The 18,793-nt window shown below is 43.2% G+C and overlaps 1 protein-coding gene across 1 annotated transcript; it reads right to left on the bottom strand.

Annotated features, from left to right (window-relative positions):
* Nucleotides 1-2,172: 2,172 nt before the first annotated feature.
* On the bottom strand, nt 2,173-15,711 carry RPN1 (ribophorin I). The gene is made up of 10 exons (XM_033141026.1): nt 15,338-15,711; nt 12,127-12,191; nt 9,563-9,869; nt 8,349-8,558; nt 6,930-7,122; nt 5,851-5,950; nt 5,140-5,278; nt 4,742-4,861; nt 3,659-3,904; nt 2,173-2,387 (listed from the first exon to the last, which is right to left on the bottom strand). Exons 1-10 carry the CDS (start codon nt 15,647-15,649, stop codon nt 2,205-2,207), a joined length of 1,875 nt encoding a protein of 624 aa, XP_032996917.1. The 5' UTR covers nt 15,650-15,711; the 3' UTR covers nt 2,173-2,204.
* Between the last annotated feature and the right edge of the window lie 3,082 nt (nt 15,712-18,793).

Here is an 18,793-nt window from a genome sequence, read left to right as displayed (position 1 = left end):
AACTAATAGTAGGAGCAGTTTCCTTGATTACCTGCAAGAGCAGGAGAACCAGATTTGCTTCATTCTATTTCCTCGGTTTTTAAGACTCCGGCTTCTAACTCCTCCCACTATCAAAATGTCAACAGCTATAGGCTGGAGTTAAACAAACTGGAGACACCAGGTGGTTCAAATACCATGACTACACCTGTCCCTTTGGGGGCACTTTCATGGTTTAGGATGACTGAAGCTCATGCTTGATAATTCCTTGGCACAAAACCGGTGTTTCATGAGAAACCAATATGCTGTAATTATAATCAACAAAGATTTCAGAGCCAGAATGATATAGAGCAGATGGGAGCTGACGCTTCAAGATCCTCATCCCTGGTTTAGTTATTTGGTAGTCAGATTATCTGTGAGCCCTTCCACATTGCCAGCCACAGTTTTAACCCTGGGAGAACTTCACTATGCAGAGACTTGTAGCTATTATGTTAACTCAGTGGCTACTGCTGTAATTCTCATTGTAGGGCAAATGTAGATACTGTGTGAAGAAGTTAGTGTACCTGAGGCTGACACTTAAAAGTGATTGCTTAATTGCATGGTATGAAGATATGTGGGTAGGGGAATCAATGCTACAAGATAAACATGTGTTTACCTACATGTATTAAAAAAAAATCAGTGGTGGAAGTTACCTTCTCATCTTAAGAAGTGAACAGAATATTGACTTCTTGCTTTCCAGTGAGCTTGGCGCCATCTGGTGCGTAAACTAGGTCAAACCAAATCACAAGGTATTTATAGTCTAACAATGGATACTCCCTCAAGGGGGAACTGGCTCTTCACACAAGGCTTATTCCTCTCATAACATACTTTTCACGAACCAATGCATTACAATGACAAGAAGGTCCCCCAGTTCTGTCCTGTGATTTTATCTATGTTGTGTGCAGTGGCAAGAGAAATCTTAGGAATTTTTGTTCACCCGCAGCAACTTACATGCTATATTAAAAAATGAAATAAAAACTGAAGCTGTTCAAGGCACAATGAAGTGTGGGGGAACCTCAGAAATAATTTACCTGGGAAATGCACTCTCCTCCCCATTGAAAAAGCGAGAAGGAACAGGGGAATGTGTGTTAAACTCTCTGAAAAAGGAGTTATTTAGTTTGACAAAAATGGTTCCAAGTGCTGGCATCCTGCATCAGAAACTGCTAGTTCCCTGCTATTTTGCACTGGTTGATTATTAGGTGATTCAGCATTACATCTTGAAGTATATTCTACAGAGTTTTGACCAGGTCAAGCAACACCTAAAAATCACACACATTCATAGGAAGATCCAACTATTGCTACAACCAGCATTAATGCAAGTCAGTTTGTTACTGACCACAGTAATCATTCTAAAAGCTCTTAACAGCTTAGAGATTCATAATTCTTACACAAGTTGGAGCATGAGATAAAGATAGCCAATCAAACATAATGTGGTGCTCATTAAAGGAATCCAAAAGGCACAGGAAACTCTAATAATAAGAAGAAAATAGAGGAAGAAGATCCATACATCTTTATTTCAGTTTGATCTTCCCTACAATTTTTTTTTTTAAAAGAAACAAACCGTCTGAGGAAAAGCACAGGCTTCTAAGCAAATGAACCTCACCCACTCCCTTCTCTTTCCCTGGACTCTACCCCAACACTGGATTTCAAAAGAGGCTCAGAAAGTTCAGGGACAAGAATCTCATTTAGCGCGACAAATAGTTGTTGTTTTTTAAAAAAAAATCCTTTGTTCTACTTATCCGTATTCCCATCTCCAAAATATAAAAAGTATAAATTCAAAGGTGGAGGACAGAAGGAAAGATTTGCTACCAACCTTTGAATAAAGCAGTTGTATTTATTATCTGACTGAGATATTCAGTGCCAGTACAGGACCTGTGTGCATGCTTCCCTACTGAAAATTAGAGGGCCTCTCAGCAGACTTTGAAGTCGTGCTACTAACACTTTGAGGACTATGGTTTCAGTTAAGTCCAAGACATGGTATAGTAGGTGTATCACAGAGCAAACAGGTCCTAAAAGTGACTAATACCACATTTTGAAGGCGATTTCCAAAAACTTTTCCCTTGCCGCAGTTTTGTAGGCTAGACACACCTCTCCTCCCCCCACCCCTATTCCCCAACTTAGTGTGGCTCAGTATGCCCATTGAACCTTCTTCCACCCCTTTTAGCTTTCCCAAACTTTTTACTTCTAACTTATAGCGCATCAAGAATGTTGTCGATTTTGGTGATCAGCTCCTGACGCTTGTTAGAATGCATCTTCTCATTCTCTATGTAAGTATCCTTCTTAAGCTTGCCAACAACCAGCCGCTCAGCCTCCACGGAAGATTTCAGGACCAGCTCCTTTACTTGGCTATCAAGTTTCTGAATTTCGCTAACCTTGGAAGAAATTTGAGACAAAACGTTAGGTGACTGTACAACACCATAGCCATACAAAGCAACAGTAATAGGGTGCTTTCAATTTATTTTTATGGTCACTCCAGTAGTAGTAGATTTGCAGGGTCTAAGCAAACAATTACAGTCGTACCTTGGAAGTTGAATGGAATCCATTCCGGAAGTCCATTCGACTTTCAAACCAAAGCATTACAGTCGTACCTTGGAAGTCAAATGGAATCCATTCTGGAGGCCCATTCGACTTTCAAAACATTTGAAAACTAGCGCATGGAAGCTGCAGAAACCCCGTCTGTTGCAAAACAGCAACAGAGGAATATGTAGAGATAACAGCTACAGTGTGTGTGCGCACAGCTCCTCCACTCAGCCCTCCTCCCAGTTACCAAGGGAGCTTTCAGCTAACTGCAGCTGAGTATCAATGAGCACAATGCATTAACAGCCCTTCAGTTGCAAGTTATGCATTGACATCCTGGCAAAAGTGGGTGAAAGTTTCGTTCAAAGCAGAGTAGAAGCAGTCTGCTAAGAGAATGACACGTGGACCACATTTGCGCCTAAGGATTAATACAACTTAAAATCAGGAAGACAGGATGCCTTAGGCTTCACTCACCAACACTGAGCAGCAGCTTACAAAAAAACATTCCATTTCAAAGCAGTAGGCATGTTAGGTAAGTGGTAGCTAGAAGGCTTAATGCAGCTAGAGGGGCTTGATGTATTCCCCACACAGCATTAAAACATTTGGGGCAAACTTGCTACCTTCAGGGCCTACTCACTGAGAAGGGCTTGGCTGAATGTGGTGGAGGACCCAGGCCAATACATCTCAGCAAGCTGGGAGTTGACAGCCCTGGTTTAGATATTTTATACAGGTAGTGCAATATTTAAAGCCATGGCAGAATGAAAACTGGGAGAAATTCCCCAAGGCTCTCCAGTCTTATGGAGGAATGCTTGGATATTAAACTATCAAGGAACCTAGAAATCTCAACTTTAGTGATATTATTCTGGAATCATCATGATACACTGTAAACACAGAACAAAGGCAACAAAAAAGAATTTCTTTCAAGTGTGAGGAAAATATCTGCTTTGGGAATAACAAGAGAATAGGCAAAACAAAATAAAAAATAAAAAAAATCCTTCCAGTAGCACCTTAGAGACCAACTAAGTTTGTTCTTGGTATGAGCTTTCGTGTGCATGCACACTTTTTCAGATTTAGAATAAGGGCAGTACAGTAACAATACACACTAAGGCAGCCAACATATTCTTACTTTGTCACACAAGTCAGAGCCCTCTGTCTTCAGCTTGGACTGCAACGAAGCTATTTCGTTGGTTAAGGCCTTATGTTCAGTCTCCAGTGATTTTTTGCCACTGTTTAGGTTTGAAATATCCCGTGACTGCTTATACTTATTCACAGCTTCATCAAAATGGCGGTACAGACGTAGTCTCTTATTCACCAGGGTGAGAACTTGCTCTGTGATGCAGGCAACTTTCATCCTAGCTTCTGCTGCTGGATCCTGCAAAAGCACAATGGCTTAAATACTTATTACAGTATATAGTGCATTCTAAGTGTCCAGAAAGTGTTTTGTGTGCTCTCTTGATAGTCCTTACAACAACCCTATAAAATCTGTCAGCATAACCTCCACCTTGGAAATAAAAGACAGAGGCAGAGAGATTGGGATACCTAAAGTCTATCTAGAGAGTTGAAAGGGAAAGGAAAGCTCTAAACCAAAGCAGTTCCTGGTTCACAATTCTGTCGCTTATTCACTACACTGGCTAAATTCATCAAACAGACTTTACCAAAATAGTTGTTTGGAGCAAAGTGGCAAAAACAAGAAACACTGAGGAGTTCCATTTGCTTCAGACTTGTATGTGATAATGAAACAAGGATACCCACTGTGCAAGCCATCTTGACTGAATCAAAATTAATTAAAACATGGACCAAAATGCCATTTTAAAAATCTACTTCATTCCGTGAAAATTAATAGATGAAGGGTTTTGGACGATTTGGATCTTAGCAGTGCTTTGAAAAAGGGAAGCCCTAACACAACATGCTCATTTCTTGACTCAAAGAATTAATGTATTTCAAGTATACTTTGCCTATGCTAAGAAACTACCGGTATTAAATTTCAGAGCACCACTGATATAAAATAAGGTAACAGCTTGCTCTCCCAATATATCAATATTTTACAAAAAGAGCAAGTGCTACCTCACATAAAAACAGCACCAAATCCAGTACTCCAGCAGTCAGTGCAAGGGCATTTAATACCAAGGAAAGGGCTCTCCCACAGGAAACAGTGAGACCAACCTGCCTGCTGCATCCTCCCCGTTTCATCGTGCCTATATTGCAGTACCTTAGTGATGGAGAAGTCCAGCCTCACGTAGAGGATCACCGTAAAGAACAGGATGTAGAAGGCTCCAACTACCAGGAGAGGTTCTTGTAGCATCAGGATCTTGTTAAAATTATAGTGCACCTAGGAAGAGCAGGGGAAGCAGTGAGAAGATCGTAAACTTCCATTAGTCAAGATGACATGCTACCCACCTTACACTCCTATACGTAAGAACAATGAGATACTTGCACATTTAAGACACAGCTCAGAACTCAAGAGTGAAGCTCAATCTTTTCACTTATCTATGAACGTGGTCTGTTGCTATTGCAGCCATGTCACTCGCTATAGAGCAATCTGGGCTGCAAAGAGGAGTGCTGTACTTCTCATTATTTATGCTGTCTAAGCAAAGGGCTTATGCTTACCACAATATCCTGGATGTGCTGCTCAACTAGGTTGTTCTTGTGCGCAACTATGACTGGACGGCCAAAGGTGTCCAAATAGGTGTAGTGAAGTTCATCAGGTGCCCGACTGATGTCATATGGACTATCCACATGGATATTCCTGCAAACAGAGGTGTATACAATAATAATAAATAATAAAAATAAATAAATAAATAAATAAATAATATTTATTATTTGTACCCCGCCCATCTGGCAGGATTTCCCCAGCCACTCTGGGCGGCTTTCAACAAAAATCAAATACATTAAATACTGTTAGCTGTCCCAGGAAAAGCTTAACCTGGTTGTTGTTGGGGGGTTTTTTTTGGGGGGGGGAGAGAAATTAGCCCTGGATTAGTCAACATCCATGGCTTGGGCATGGTCCTTTGCAAGTAAAGCTGTACACATGAGCTGCCGCTCACACACAGGGGCTGCATGTAATTGGGATGCCTGGCTGTGTTGGTATCCTGATTGAGTGGTGTCCCCGTGCACAAGCAGCTGCTCAAACATGCGAGTTCCTTTGCAGACAACCATGCTCCACACACTGTCATTTTACAGGGCAGGGGTGTGTGGAATTGCGACAGGGACATAAATGCTGCTCGCTCTTGCTTCACCATAAGCAGAATGATACATAAGCAGGCCTTGTGTTTTTTGGCTGACACAAAGTGCCTTGATCTCAGCCATATTATTACTTACTTGGCACCTTCTGGAAGGATTATCTTTACAGTTAGTGAGTCTGTAACTTGCTCATCAAACACGTGGTCAACAAATCTCATCTTCAGGGCATACTGATCACCTGGGAAACAAAAACCAAGAGGATACTATGATTTTTCCCCCTATGCATCAGGATACCAGCTATGAAAGCCCTGTTGGGTAAAACCATCACAAGCTTAAAGGTAAAGGGACCCCTGACCATCAGGTCCAGTTGTGTCTGACTCTGGGGTTGTGGCGCTCATCTCACTCTATAGGCTGAGGAAGCCGGTGTTTGTCCGCAGACAGCTTCCGGATCATGTGGCCAGCATGACAAAGCCACTTCTGGTGAACCAGAGCAGCACATGGAAACGCCATTTACCTTCCCGCTGGAGTGGTCCCTATTTATCTACTTGCACTTTGACGTGCTTTCGAAATGCTAGGTGGGCAGGAGCTGGGACTGAGCAACAGGAGCTCACCCCATGGCAGGGATTCGAACCGCCAACCTTCTGATCAGCAAGCCCTAGGCTCTGTAGTTTAACCCACAGTGCCACCTGAGCTTTAAAAGACCCATTAAGTTCCACTACAACTTGTTTTAGCTGCATGTTGCTTACTCGCAGTAAAGTTAGGGAATATCCACACTATTACTGTAATAACACATCGAACTGTGCACCCAGCATAAGCTGTGCAGAACACAAAGCTTAGAACAGTTTAGCTGGATAACCCCCATTGACCACACTGTATGTCATTTTGTATGTTTTGGGAAAGGAACAGAATGGTGTCAGGAGAGTAGGAAGTGGGGGAGGTGCGCCTGAGAGCAAACCTGAAGGGGCTTCTAACCATGCATGGCATTTTTCAGGAGATGCCTGCATCATTTAAATTCATATAATCAAGTACTGATATACACTTTAACAGTACAGCACCTGGTTTCTGAGTACACACGCACTTTATTACAAATAATAAAACTAAGAATCTTTGGAATTCCAAATATGCCATTCTGCATGGAACTGCAGACAGTGAATAGCTTTGTACTCCAGTTGCTCACATTATATTCCAGATGCCACTACCCTAACAAGGAAACTTACCAAGATTAAAGAGGTATTCATAGCTAGGCAGGTTATAACCAATGATGTAATGTGTCTTCCAACCACCAAATAGGGGGAAGCGAGGGCGGATCTCCATTTCCACAGAGTCATCCAGGATGAGGAGATGACTGGTGGATATGTTGCCAATTTCATCTCTGTAATACACATCTTGAGCAGCAGCAGGAAGGATAGTCTGCAAAAGCAAGATAAGCACTTAATGTCAAATTCACCAGTACCAATAACTGGGGCACTTGCTAGTCACTCTGTTTTTAAGAGTTTTCACTATAAGCAAACAGTTATCTCCATTCCCACAGCAGTTGCAACCACAGTATAAGCAAATCATAGACAGCAGACTAAATTTAAAAAAAAATCACATTGGAAGAGATTCTGGTCATGCAGTCCAACCCTCTGCCCTAAAGTATTGCCAACCAATGCTTGCCAGATCTTTCCTTCAAAGTCCTCAGGTTCCAAATGTAGTGCCTACATTTCTAAAGAGTAGCCTACAATACAGTGGTACCTCGGTCAACGAACAGTCCTGTTAACGAACACTTCAGACAACAGATTCCACAAAACCAGAAGTAGGTGTTCCGGTTAGTGCACTTTGCCCGGGAAGATGAACGGAAGCCAAACACTGGCAGCGGAAGGCCTCATTAGGGAAAGCGCACACCTCAGGTTAAGAATGCTTTGGTCTAAGAACAGACCTCCGGAACCGATTAAGTTCATAACCCGAGGTACCACTGTATGTACCTTTTTTATTACTGTGTTTCCTAAGTCAATCACTGTAATTATTTTAATACTTAATACCTTTTAGTTTTAAATTGCTGTCTGAGCAATTCTTTCAAAAGTTAGAATGGGAATCTTCTCACCCATTGCCACCGTTAGCTTTGTTCCAAAACAGAAGAATGGTGGGGAAGGCAAGCGACCTAAAGCTACAACCCTAACCATATTTAAACAGACCTAAGTCTTACTGATTTCAGTGGGGCTGGTTCCCAGGCAAGTAGGGTTAGGAATGTGCCCTAAGCCTGTACTTCCATTTCAGCAACAAGCAACATAAAAGAGGGACAGAAAGAAAGTTTCCAGTAAGGCACCATCTCCTCATAAACAGATCAGTAGCAATGCTTCCTTGCTGTCCCCTTCCCTACCCACAAAGCCTGGTCCTTTCTGGCAAGGGGAAGGGGAACTGCTTACACCAGGCACAGGCAAACTTGGCCCTCCAGATGTTTTGGGACTACAACTCCCATCATCCCTGACCACTGGTCCTGTTAGCTAGGGATGATGGGAGTTGTAGTCCCAAAACATCTGGAGGGCCGAGTTTGCCTATGCCTGGTATACACACACACACACACACACACACACACACATACACCCACCCACCCCTGAGGCTCCTTTTAAGACAAAAAGAAATATGCAAGGGCATACCTTGAAAGACTTCACAGATGATATTCCACTGTCTGGCTGTCTTTGGTAGTCATATCTGGAGAAAGGCCCTTTGAGCACAGCTCCTGTGTGCTTCAAGTCAACAGTCTCTTCTACAGCAATATTGCCCCAGTGAGAAACTTCAATGACACGTGTCATGGTAGTGATAGTCAGGAACGGACTGTTGTTTTCATAGTGCACCTTAAGGTTATCCTAAGGAGAAAAATCAAAGTAAAGAGAATGAAGACTTTCTGTCCTTGGCTGTGTTGTAGAAAAAGCCATTTCATTTACAGCAATGCCTATTAAGAAGACCTACTTGCAAATCAGACTCTCAATCATTTTTGTTGAGGTATTACACAATCTATGTATTGATTGAAATATTGTACAATACTCATTAAGAAATGTTGGCTAGATCTAGTAAGGATCCATCTTGTCCAGCATTCAGTCTCTGACACCAGTAAGCTTCTGAGAAACAATATTTCCTTGCCTACCCCCATTATCCACTTAGAATCATGGAAATGTAGTGATGGAAGGGACCATGAGGGCCATCTCATCCAACCCTCTGCAATGCCAGAATATTTTGCCCAATGTGGGGCTCAAACCCATGACCCTGAGATTAAGAGTCTCATGCTCTATTGACTGAGCTATCCCAGTCGGAAGGTGTCTATGCTAAGAAACCACATGTGGAAATATGTGAGCAATATCCATAGACAGTGGCTGCATTATTTTTTTCTGAGCCCATTAGAAATCTGTAATAGCGCACACAAAATGTGCCTTGTCTGTTTTGAAAGATTAAAGGCTTGGTGCCCTTTGGCTGAATTTTGTAAGTACTAGCATGTTTCTGTGATGACCAGGGAGGAGGAGAAGCCTCTTGGCAGGCCTGCAAAAAACACTGTCTTGTGCCGAAGGCTGGCAGCCAGAGGAACACAGCAATCTCTCTCTTCTTCGCTAGTCCACTCACTGGCCTGCATATAACCTCATGTACTCACCTGCGTGGTATTCTTTGTCCACCCATGATGAACAGGTGGAGTTGTTACATACAAGGCAGCTTTAGTTTACTTTAGTTTCTTTAAAGCCCATTACATTTCTGGCTTTTGGATTTATATTAATCATCTGACACAGCAGAACGACATGCATGTATTTTAATTCTGCATGAGTGACAAATTCATTTTAAACAGTTTCCCTCCTAGGAACGTTAACTGGGATAAAGAGTTTACCTCACTGTATGGTGGAACATCCCTGAAGGGTCCATATTCAATCATGTCCTCTGACCGACTAGGATTGCCTAGTTTGGTGTAGCTTTCCACATTCCTTGAGGCCAGTTTAATCCGAGTAGTTTGGATCTTGGTTGGATACGGAGAGTAAAAATAATGATTGCCCTCAAAAACCACAAACTGTTTCTCTGCCTGGGTGATATGAGTTGGGTATGGCTGCAGGACATGAGTAAAAACCGTTTCAACAGATAAGCGAATCTTTCCACCTGGAGCCAAAGGAGATGGCAGTTTTACAGTGAAGAATTTGCCACTGTAAAGGAGAAAAAAGACAGAAAAATCATTCTGGCTCTGCTGGCCTTACAGACACCCATAAGCACGGAAAGAAGCTCAACAAAGATTCTCACGGAAGAATATATCATCTCCGCCTTTGTTTGCCTGCTGCAGTTTTGGGCTACATAGTGGTTGGAGTGTAGACTAGAGTTCAAATCCCCACTCACTGGATGATCTTGGACTAGTCTGAGTTTCTCAGCCTAATCTATTTCACAAGGTTGTTGTGAGGATAAAAGATGAAATATAAATGTAATAATAAATGCAATACTGTGGATACCCAATACCATCTTTGTATTCCTAGCTCAGTTATACTAGCCTGGGTTTAAACAAAATGGCAGTAACATGGCCCACTGCTGTCAGCAATCAGAACGTGGACTCTTGGGAACGTTTACTATTTCAGAGAACCGTGTTCTCAATTGACTACTGTTATAACAGCTAACGGTTTGATTTAAATGTCAAAAGATATATTGCATTAGCTTTTAAAGACTGGTCAGTAACAACTGACAACAGATAGGTTGGATGCGAGCTAATAAAACTGAAGCTGAATCCTGAAAAGACAGAGGTGTTGTGTGCCCCACTGTCACACCTGGGAGGTGGGGAGGCAGTCTGCCTTGCACTCCCATGAAAGGAGCAGGTTTGCAGCTGAGGGGGGGGGGGTTCCTGGATTTAAAGTGTCACTGGAGGATCAGATGGCTAGGAATGCCTTTTTTCAGTTCCAGCTGGTTTGCCAGCTGCAGCCCATGTTGGATACAGATCACTTGGCCACTCCATGATAATAATAAATTATACAATAATAAATTATTATTATTATCATCATCATCATCACCACCACCATCTGGAAGTTACCGGGATTAAGGCAATGCACTCTATATGGGGCTGCCCTTGAAGATGACTTGGAAACTTTGATTGGTCCAAAATGCAGCAGCTACGGTAGATTAATGGTTGCAGTTTAGTTCAGATCTCACATAACACCCTGTGCTAAAACAGCTGCAGTGGTTGCCAGTTCATTTCTGGGCCCAGTTCAAGGCACTCACATTAATGTTCAAAGCCCTAAACGACTCAGGCCCCCAAACACTTAAAAGACCACCTCCTTCCTTACAGACCCTTGTTGTGGATTTCATCAAGGAAAGTTTAAGGCAGCTTTATTTGGTCAAACGTAACATTTGGGGGGAGTCACCAGGGTGAATTCCAGCATTCCTAGGAACACCTGAGTTTTTTTATAAGGTTTCTAAGTTTCTAACACATGCACAATACCCAAGTACCATACATAGCATGGGTCTTATCAGGTAACTAAGCAACTGGAGTCTTATCAGGAGACTGTACAAGGCTAAAAAGCTCATCTATCAGGGCCAGCACATTCCTTTGCAATATATTCAGACATCCTTTCTTTCTTTCAACAGCATTCTTTTCACAACTCTGTAACAGCTCTTCCTAGCTCTTCAATACATGCAGGCTATATTTCCCACCCCTCTCTCTCAGGTGCTAAGATTGCCAGAGCGGGCACACTTTGTAGTTCCTCTGCATTCAAAACCTCACATGGTGGTGGCCTAGAAGAGGGTATTTCTGTGGCAGCCCCTAAGTTCTGAACTCCCTCCCTGCAGAGGTGCATCTGGCACTTTCATTATGGTGAACGCTGAAGACACAACTCTTTGCTCCGGCTTTTGACACTTGAGGTGTACATTGTTAGAGCCCACCTTATTTCTGTAATTGTAAGTTATTTTACTAGTATGGTGTTGTAATGTTGTAATCCATTCTGGGACCTTAAGGGTTAAGGGCGGGTAAATAATAATAATAATAATAATAATAATAATAATAATAATAATAATTTTCTGTTTCCAATAGACAGGTTTAGGCTTCTAAGAAGCAAGCAGATTATAATGCAACTCTGTGAATTACTATGCCTCCCAATTTCAAGTGATAACTGCATGTCATCAGAATTGTCAGATTAGATTTATTTTTCTTAATTTTTTTAATCCAATAATCAAAAAGAAAGCCACTATTAAAATAGTATCTGAAGTCTTAGATTTTCTGTAATTCTGCAGGGCTGGAAGCAAAAGTCTCTGACCTAGTACAATATTTATTGTTTAAGAAACACTTCGGAAATTACAAAAATATGAAGTCTGAATGTGCTAAGTATATGCGTCATACAGATGCATTCAACAAGACTGGGCGCAAATTCTTCAGTGTATGTTTTGTGCAAACCTGGATATGATATAGTTTCCCTTGGCAAAACTCACCTTTTACCTTTTACCTTTGTCTCCTTCAACTCAAGAGTACTCTCTTCTTCTTCCTCGCCTTTCACCTATAACAAAAGATTAAATTCAAGTCTGGTCATTGTTACCATTTACAGCTTCCATCTGAGGTAGCTGAATTCATCACAAGTGCTACCGGTCATTGCTACTCCGAGGGGACTGCAAGTCAGCAAAGACACATTTCAATTTGACACCCACACCCACCCACACCAATAATTACCCATCCAATCATTAACAAGTTGTTGGCTAGCTCCACAAACCCTGCAGCATTATCTTAAAAGCAATGTACACAGAGGTCTGTTAAACCCTTGAGACTCTTATACAAGAATACTTAAATGCTGGCTTGGATTACTAGCCAAGCCCATTGTCTGTAGCTGTCATTCACCCCTTCCTTCCTGGAGTCCTGCGGCATTTTGAAGAACCTGGAGAATGGAGGGGTGTTTGCCCTTCTGAAGGGATCCTGCAGAAGGAGCAAGCAACAATGTGCTGCTGTCTCCTGCAAATTTCAAACTAAGAGAAAGCATTCTTCCCTTTTCTCTGTGCTGAGTTTGAAGAGGCAAATCCTTTCCCTCTAAATTTGGCTTCTGTGATTCTAAAGCAACAGTGAGGCACTACTGGTGCTTTCTGCAAAAACCAAAACAAAGGAGATAAAGCACATTTTTCTTCTGCTTACTGGACAGGGAGTACACACACTGCTGGCAAGCAAGTAGGCAAGTTCTGGAACCCTGTTACTGTGTTAGCTTCAGAACACGAGACATACAGTAGTGATTTATGGGATGCAAGTTCTGATCAAAGGCTTACTGCACTTCTACCAGAAGTCTTTTGTGAGAACTCACTGAATAGCCACAACCAGAAAGACAAGTGTTAGATGACATGATTTGTTGAAAACAGTTCTGATTTTACTTTTCCCAACAGCGTCCCCAAAGTTACAAGGACAGATGATGCACGTGATAGCACTTTTATTCTTAATTTGAGAGTACATGTGATACATGTGATGATTTCAGGTCCTTGGGAAGGGGTTCACAAGAAAGTAAAGGCATGGCTAGGATGTAGAATTATTTTACTGATAATTCATATCTTCATACCCAAATATCTACTCCCCAGGTCAAAAATAATTTAGTTCCATTTTTAATTCACAAAGGGCCTCACAGGACTCTCATTGTAACTCTAAGATGGATCAAAACTACCAGATCCAGCAACCAGGAAATAATAGCTTGCCCAAGGACTATCAAGAAATTAATGTATGAGAGTGCAATGCCTATCCATATTCAGCATTATCCACTAACTGATAGGCCAGCAAGTATTCCCATTTTGCAAAATGATGAAATATTAAAGACAACAGCAGTTATCCTATGCATATAGTTACAAGGAAGCAAGTTCCATTAAACTCAGAAGGCCTGACTTCTGAGAAACATGTTTAGAATGGGACTGTAAACAACATGAGAAATCATACTTGGGGGTACTTTGCCTAACCTGGTGTCCTCCCATTTTTTGGGACACCACCACCCAGGTTGACTGGGAAGCAGCTGAAGGGCACCAGGTTGGGGAAGACCCCTATAGAAACTGTGATTGTTTAGGGAGCAGGGTCTAGGATCCAATGAGCTCACTTTTGGCCATGAGATACAGTGCCAAAGACTCAGTCCACTACCCTTACTGCCTTCACCTACCTTTACTTATTTACAACCCTTTCTTCCAAAGGCAAAATAAGCTTAGCTCAGCTTTCTAGCTGCTATTACCGGTACATTCCTTAAAATCAAGTTGCCTTGCAGAATGAATTCTCTGCAGAAAATGGGAACATAGGAAGCTACCTTTTATCAAGTCAGGCCACTGGTCCATCCAGCTCACTGACTGGAAGACACTCTCCGGGATTTCAGACTGGGCTTTCTCCTAGTACTTGGGACTTTCTGTATTAAAATCAGATGCTCTACCACCAAGCTACAGTCCTTCCCAAATAGCTGGGACTGCTCACTTTCTAATAACAGAGCGCACTCCACTATCATATCTGTAGCCATTCATGGTTCAGGACAGAGCTTCAACTACTGTAACCGTTTTCATTAACACATTGCCAGAGATAGAAGCAGCTAAAACATACCTTCTAGAAAGGCTTTCTCCTAAGCTCACATTTACGAACACCCCCAATTATTGCAGGCAGGCAGGAAACACAAGCAGCAATGAATAATAATAAGCCACTTAAATGTTCTCATGCCAGCAGCCTGCTGTTCAGCTAGCCACAGGCCTTGCAAACGCATGCGTTATGCGGTTTTATAGACATGCCTTGAGATCCACGCCTCCTTCCCTCTAGGTTGCCACTGGTTGCTCTCCTATTGCAGCACTTACGCTTACGTGTCAGCATATGCCAGGCCGTTTACTACAGCAGCAGCTCTGAAGGGAGTCAGAAGCCAGGAAGAGAAATAAAACAAATATGTGGTGAGCACTACTGCAAAGTGACAACGCTTTCCAGGACGTTATCTGGATCGAAAAGCTGGCGAACCCCCAAAGGGCAGCTTACGTGTAACTTTAGAAAATACCTCTATTTCCACCCCCACGCCAATACGGATCGACAAAAAATTGATATGGTTTTCTTTGTGGCCCATATACCGGTATTTCTGCAGCACAGCCTCCTCTACGGGGAATGAACTAGCTACCCCAAATCTGCAGTTTAGCTTCCACCCTTGCTAACTATACGGAAAAAGGAGCCAAACACACCACAGCCAGTACTGTATGGTTAAGAAAGACAAACCCCTGAAATGCAATGCTAAAGCGTTGTTGGGGCGAGGGGAGGCGATGCTTTGGAAATGATTTCAGCTCAAATACCAAGCTCGGTACTAACAAGCAAACGTATTAAGAGAATGAAAAGCGGCAGGGAATGGGGGCAGATGCCCAGGCAAAACGAGGCGAAAGCAAAGAGGGTTGGTGGGGATGATTTTCGAAGACTGGACGCGGCGAGGGAAGGCGAAAGAAAAGCAGAAGCGCAACTCCTAGAAACATTTGCCCCGCGCGCAGAAGGAAAAGAAAGGAGAAGCGCGAGCGGGGAGGCGCCAGGGTTGGCCGAGGGCGCCGTCTCTGCGAGAGGCCGGAGGGAGAGGGCGAGCGAGGCTCACGGGGCTCCGAGAGACGAGGCGCGGCGGCGGCGGAGGGAAGGGCTTCGGAAGCAGATGGCCGCGGAGGCTGCGCGTCCCGCCAGTGGCTCGCTCACCTGCACCCCCAGGTAGGCCAGGTGGCTCTCCAGGCCCGGATCCAGAGCCAGCAGGAAGGAGGAAGCGGACCCGGAGCCCCCCGCAGGATTGGCCAGGCTCAGCTCGGCCGTCACTTTGGCCAGGTGAGTTCCGAGGTCCACGGTCCTCTTCACTTCTTCGTTGACCAGCTCCGGGGCAGCCAGGGCGCCCCCCAAGCAGAGGAGGAGGAAGGAGACGCGAGCGGCGCGGCTCTCCATGGCTGGCCACGCCGAGAGACTGAGCAGCCGAGCGAACCGGATAGACTCCCCTCCCTCGCGGCAAGGTTCATTCATCAGGCGGGCACAAGATGGCGCCCTCCACGCCGAGAGAAAGACAAGATGGCGGCGCCCAGAGGCCGTCGGCGCTCCAAGATGGCAGCGCGGGCGACGGAGAAGGAGCGAGTGGGGGGGGAGGTCCTCTCCGTCACGTGACCGAGGAGGGGGGAGCCTCCTCAGATGCAAAAGAGAACGTCAGGCTGATAGCTGCCGGAATGCGTCAGATTGCAGCAGCTGTAGTAATGGATACTAGCGGGCCAGATGTTCGAATATTAAAAAAAGGCAGTAGCGTAGAAACTGCTCTTGGTGGGAGACCTTTGTTTTCCAATGTAATCTTCCCAAGATTTTAACATACGGTTTTCAAATTATGAAGTCTCAAATTAAAGAGGGCAAAACGGCCGATGGGATTAGTGTGAGAAAAGCAGTAAGAAGTTAAGTGTGTGTGTGTGAGAGAGGGAGAGAGAGAGAGAGAGTGTGTGTGTGTTCAGGTCTTTATGGAAAAACACACAGAACAATTTTATAGAAAACAGAAATTAGATTGAGTGGCTAATCAATTATAAAAAAAGTTGTAAGGCATAAGCTTTCATGGGCTACAACCCACTTTATTGATTTTTCAGGTGCCAGGCAACTGCCAACAGAATAACAGGGCTACCTCTAGATATAAGACTAGGAATTGCTTTTTTCTAGTACTTCAATGTTTGCACTACCATTTGTATGGGATTTTGATTAATTCTAATAACCATTGTATTACGGGTATATTTTTGTGTAATATGTTACATTTCTATATAGTTGGTTTATTAAGAAAATACCATGCACAATTATAATAGCAGAAGTTCATACTAACAGTGATTCTAGTGCTGAGAGAAAAAGCTCTGCTTATTCCACATCCCATGCTTAAGGGAGTACGGAAGATATTGAGCCAGGTCAGGGCAGAGCTTATCTGAGGCCAAAGGTGGGAGTCTTGTTAGAATAAACTTATCAATTCAAACAAAAAAGCAGCTGGTCCTTGGCGGAGGACCCTGACCAGCTTAGCCCTCCAAGGCCCAGGGCAAGTGTACTTATTTGCCCCCACAGGTCTGCTTTGAACCTAAGGATGTCTTCAGGAAGAAATCTCTGACAGTAAAAGCTGTTCAATGGTGGAACAAATTCTCTCACAAAATGGTAGATTTTCCTTGGAGGTTTTTAAATAGAAGTTGGATCTGTCATGGATGCTTTAGTCTTTAAGCAGTTGAGATTACTGCTTTTCGGGGGTTGGACTAGATCAGGAGTAGGCAACCTAAGGCCCGTGGGCCAGATGCGGCCCAATCGCCTTCTAAATCCAGCCTGTGGACGGTCCAGGAATCAGCATGTTTTTACGTGAGTAGAATGTGTCCTTTTATTTAAAATGCACCTCTGGGTTATTTGTGGGGCATTCCCCCCCCAAAAAAATACAGTCTGGCCCACCACATGGTCTGAAGGATGGGGGACCGGCCCACGGCTGAAAAAGGTTGCTGACCCCTGGACTAGATGAACAACATTTCTATATAACTTTCTCATATAACATTGAAGTTGTACAGGCAGCCTCCAAACAAACAAAACAACAAGAAGCTAGAAGTGCAATCTCACTTGGGAGTAAATCTCTTTGAACTCAGAGAGATCTGCTTCTAAGTAAATATGCATAGTAATTATTATTATTAGTAGTAGTAGTAGTAGCACCCCGGCCATCTGGCTGGGTCTCCCCGGCCACTCTGGGCGGCTTCCAACAAATATTAAATTACATTAGAATATCACAGATTAAAAACTTCCCTAAACAGGGCTGTCTTCAGGTATTTTCTAAATATCAGGTAGTTGTTTATCTCTTTGACCTCTGATGGGAGGGCATTCCATAGGGCAGGCACCACTACCAAGAAGGCTCTCTGCCTGGTTCCCTGTAGCTTTGCTTCTCACAGTGAGGGAACCGCCAGAAGGCCCTCGGCGCTGGATCTCAGTGTCCGGGCTGAACAATGTATGAATAATATATACACTTATGTATATATTATTAGTAGGATGCAAAAATGTGTAGCAGCAAAGTGAATACTAGATGACTAACAAAATAAAAAATAATTCCCCCCCCCCTTCCAGTAGCACCTTAGAGACCAACTAAGTTTGGTATGTTTTTGGTATGAGCTTTCGTGTGCATGCACACTTCTTCAGATAACTAGATCACTAGTTGGTTCTAAAAACTCTACTTTGAGCAGTCCCATTAATAGCAGGATTCGGGTTGGTCCAGCAAGTCTTTGCGCACACATCTATTTGGAGAAAGCAGCACTTAATCCAACGAGTTACTTCAAAGTAACTGCGTGGAACCAGGTGGCTTGATTCCAGGAGTAATAAATGAGGGATTGCTGTTATCAAGCTAAAATCTCTTATTCTCCATTTATAGGCCTGCTTTCTAAACTTTTGAAATCTTCAATGAGTGCATAGAAGAGTTTTGGCAACATCTTGCTTCATAAGCTGAATAACAAAAGCTGCATCAAAAACTTCCATGCCCTAGTCAATCAATCAATCTTATTGTATAGCCAAAGGTCTTTACAATGGATGACAGATAATTAAAGGACACTTTCATCTAAAATTATACGTAGCCTATAGCAGTTTACAAGATAAAAAGAAATTTACATTAAAACTGAAGATTGGAGTGCATTCACATAGCTGGAACGGAGCTTCTTGGCTGCCAGTGCAAATTTGGCTACCTGGTGTATCTGCTAGGAGTTGAACTGTCACTTCCTGTGCGGATCAACCTGAAAGCCAATTAAGAAATGGTAATATAAATTTTCCTCTGGGCAAAAGAGTGTGTGGTGTCCTCTACTTGATTGCATCCATATATACATTTGCAATCCATATGAGAAATTCTCTGATATCTCCCCTCTAAATATGCTGAGGGCATCTGTTGAAAGCTTAGTTCTGCAAAGGCCCTACATAGTTGTGGGAAGGTCAGAGTCTCAAGGTAACAGGGCCTTGATTGACTGGCCTTAATTTGGGGGTACCAAGTAGAGTAACTGGTGGCAATGGATGCATGCTGTCTTGGTTTACACCCTGATCAAAAATCCAATTTCTAAGGTCACGTAGGCCAGGGGTAGTTCTCCATTTGAAGATTATAAGCCCTAAGCTTATCTTGGCACTTTTGTGCCCAGCCCCGTGTTCTTA

The sequence above is a fragment of the Lacerta agilis genome, chromosome 2 (assembly GCF_009819535.1).
Source record: "Lacerta agilis isolate rLacAgi1 chromosome 2, rLacAgi1.pri, whole genome shotgun sequence".
NCBI lineage: Eukaryota > Metazoa > Chordata > Lepidosauria > Squamata > Lacertidae > Lacerta > Lacerta agilis.
This window is presented reverse-complemented; position numbering and strand designations above follow the sequence as displayed.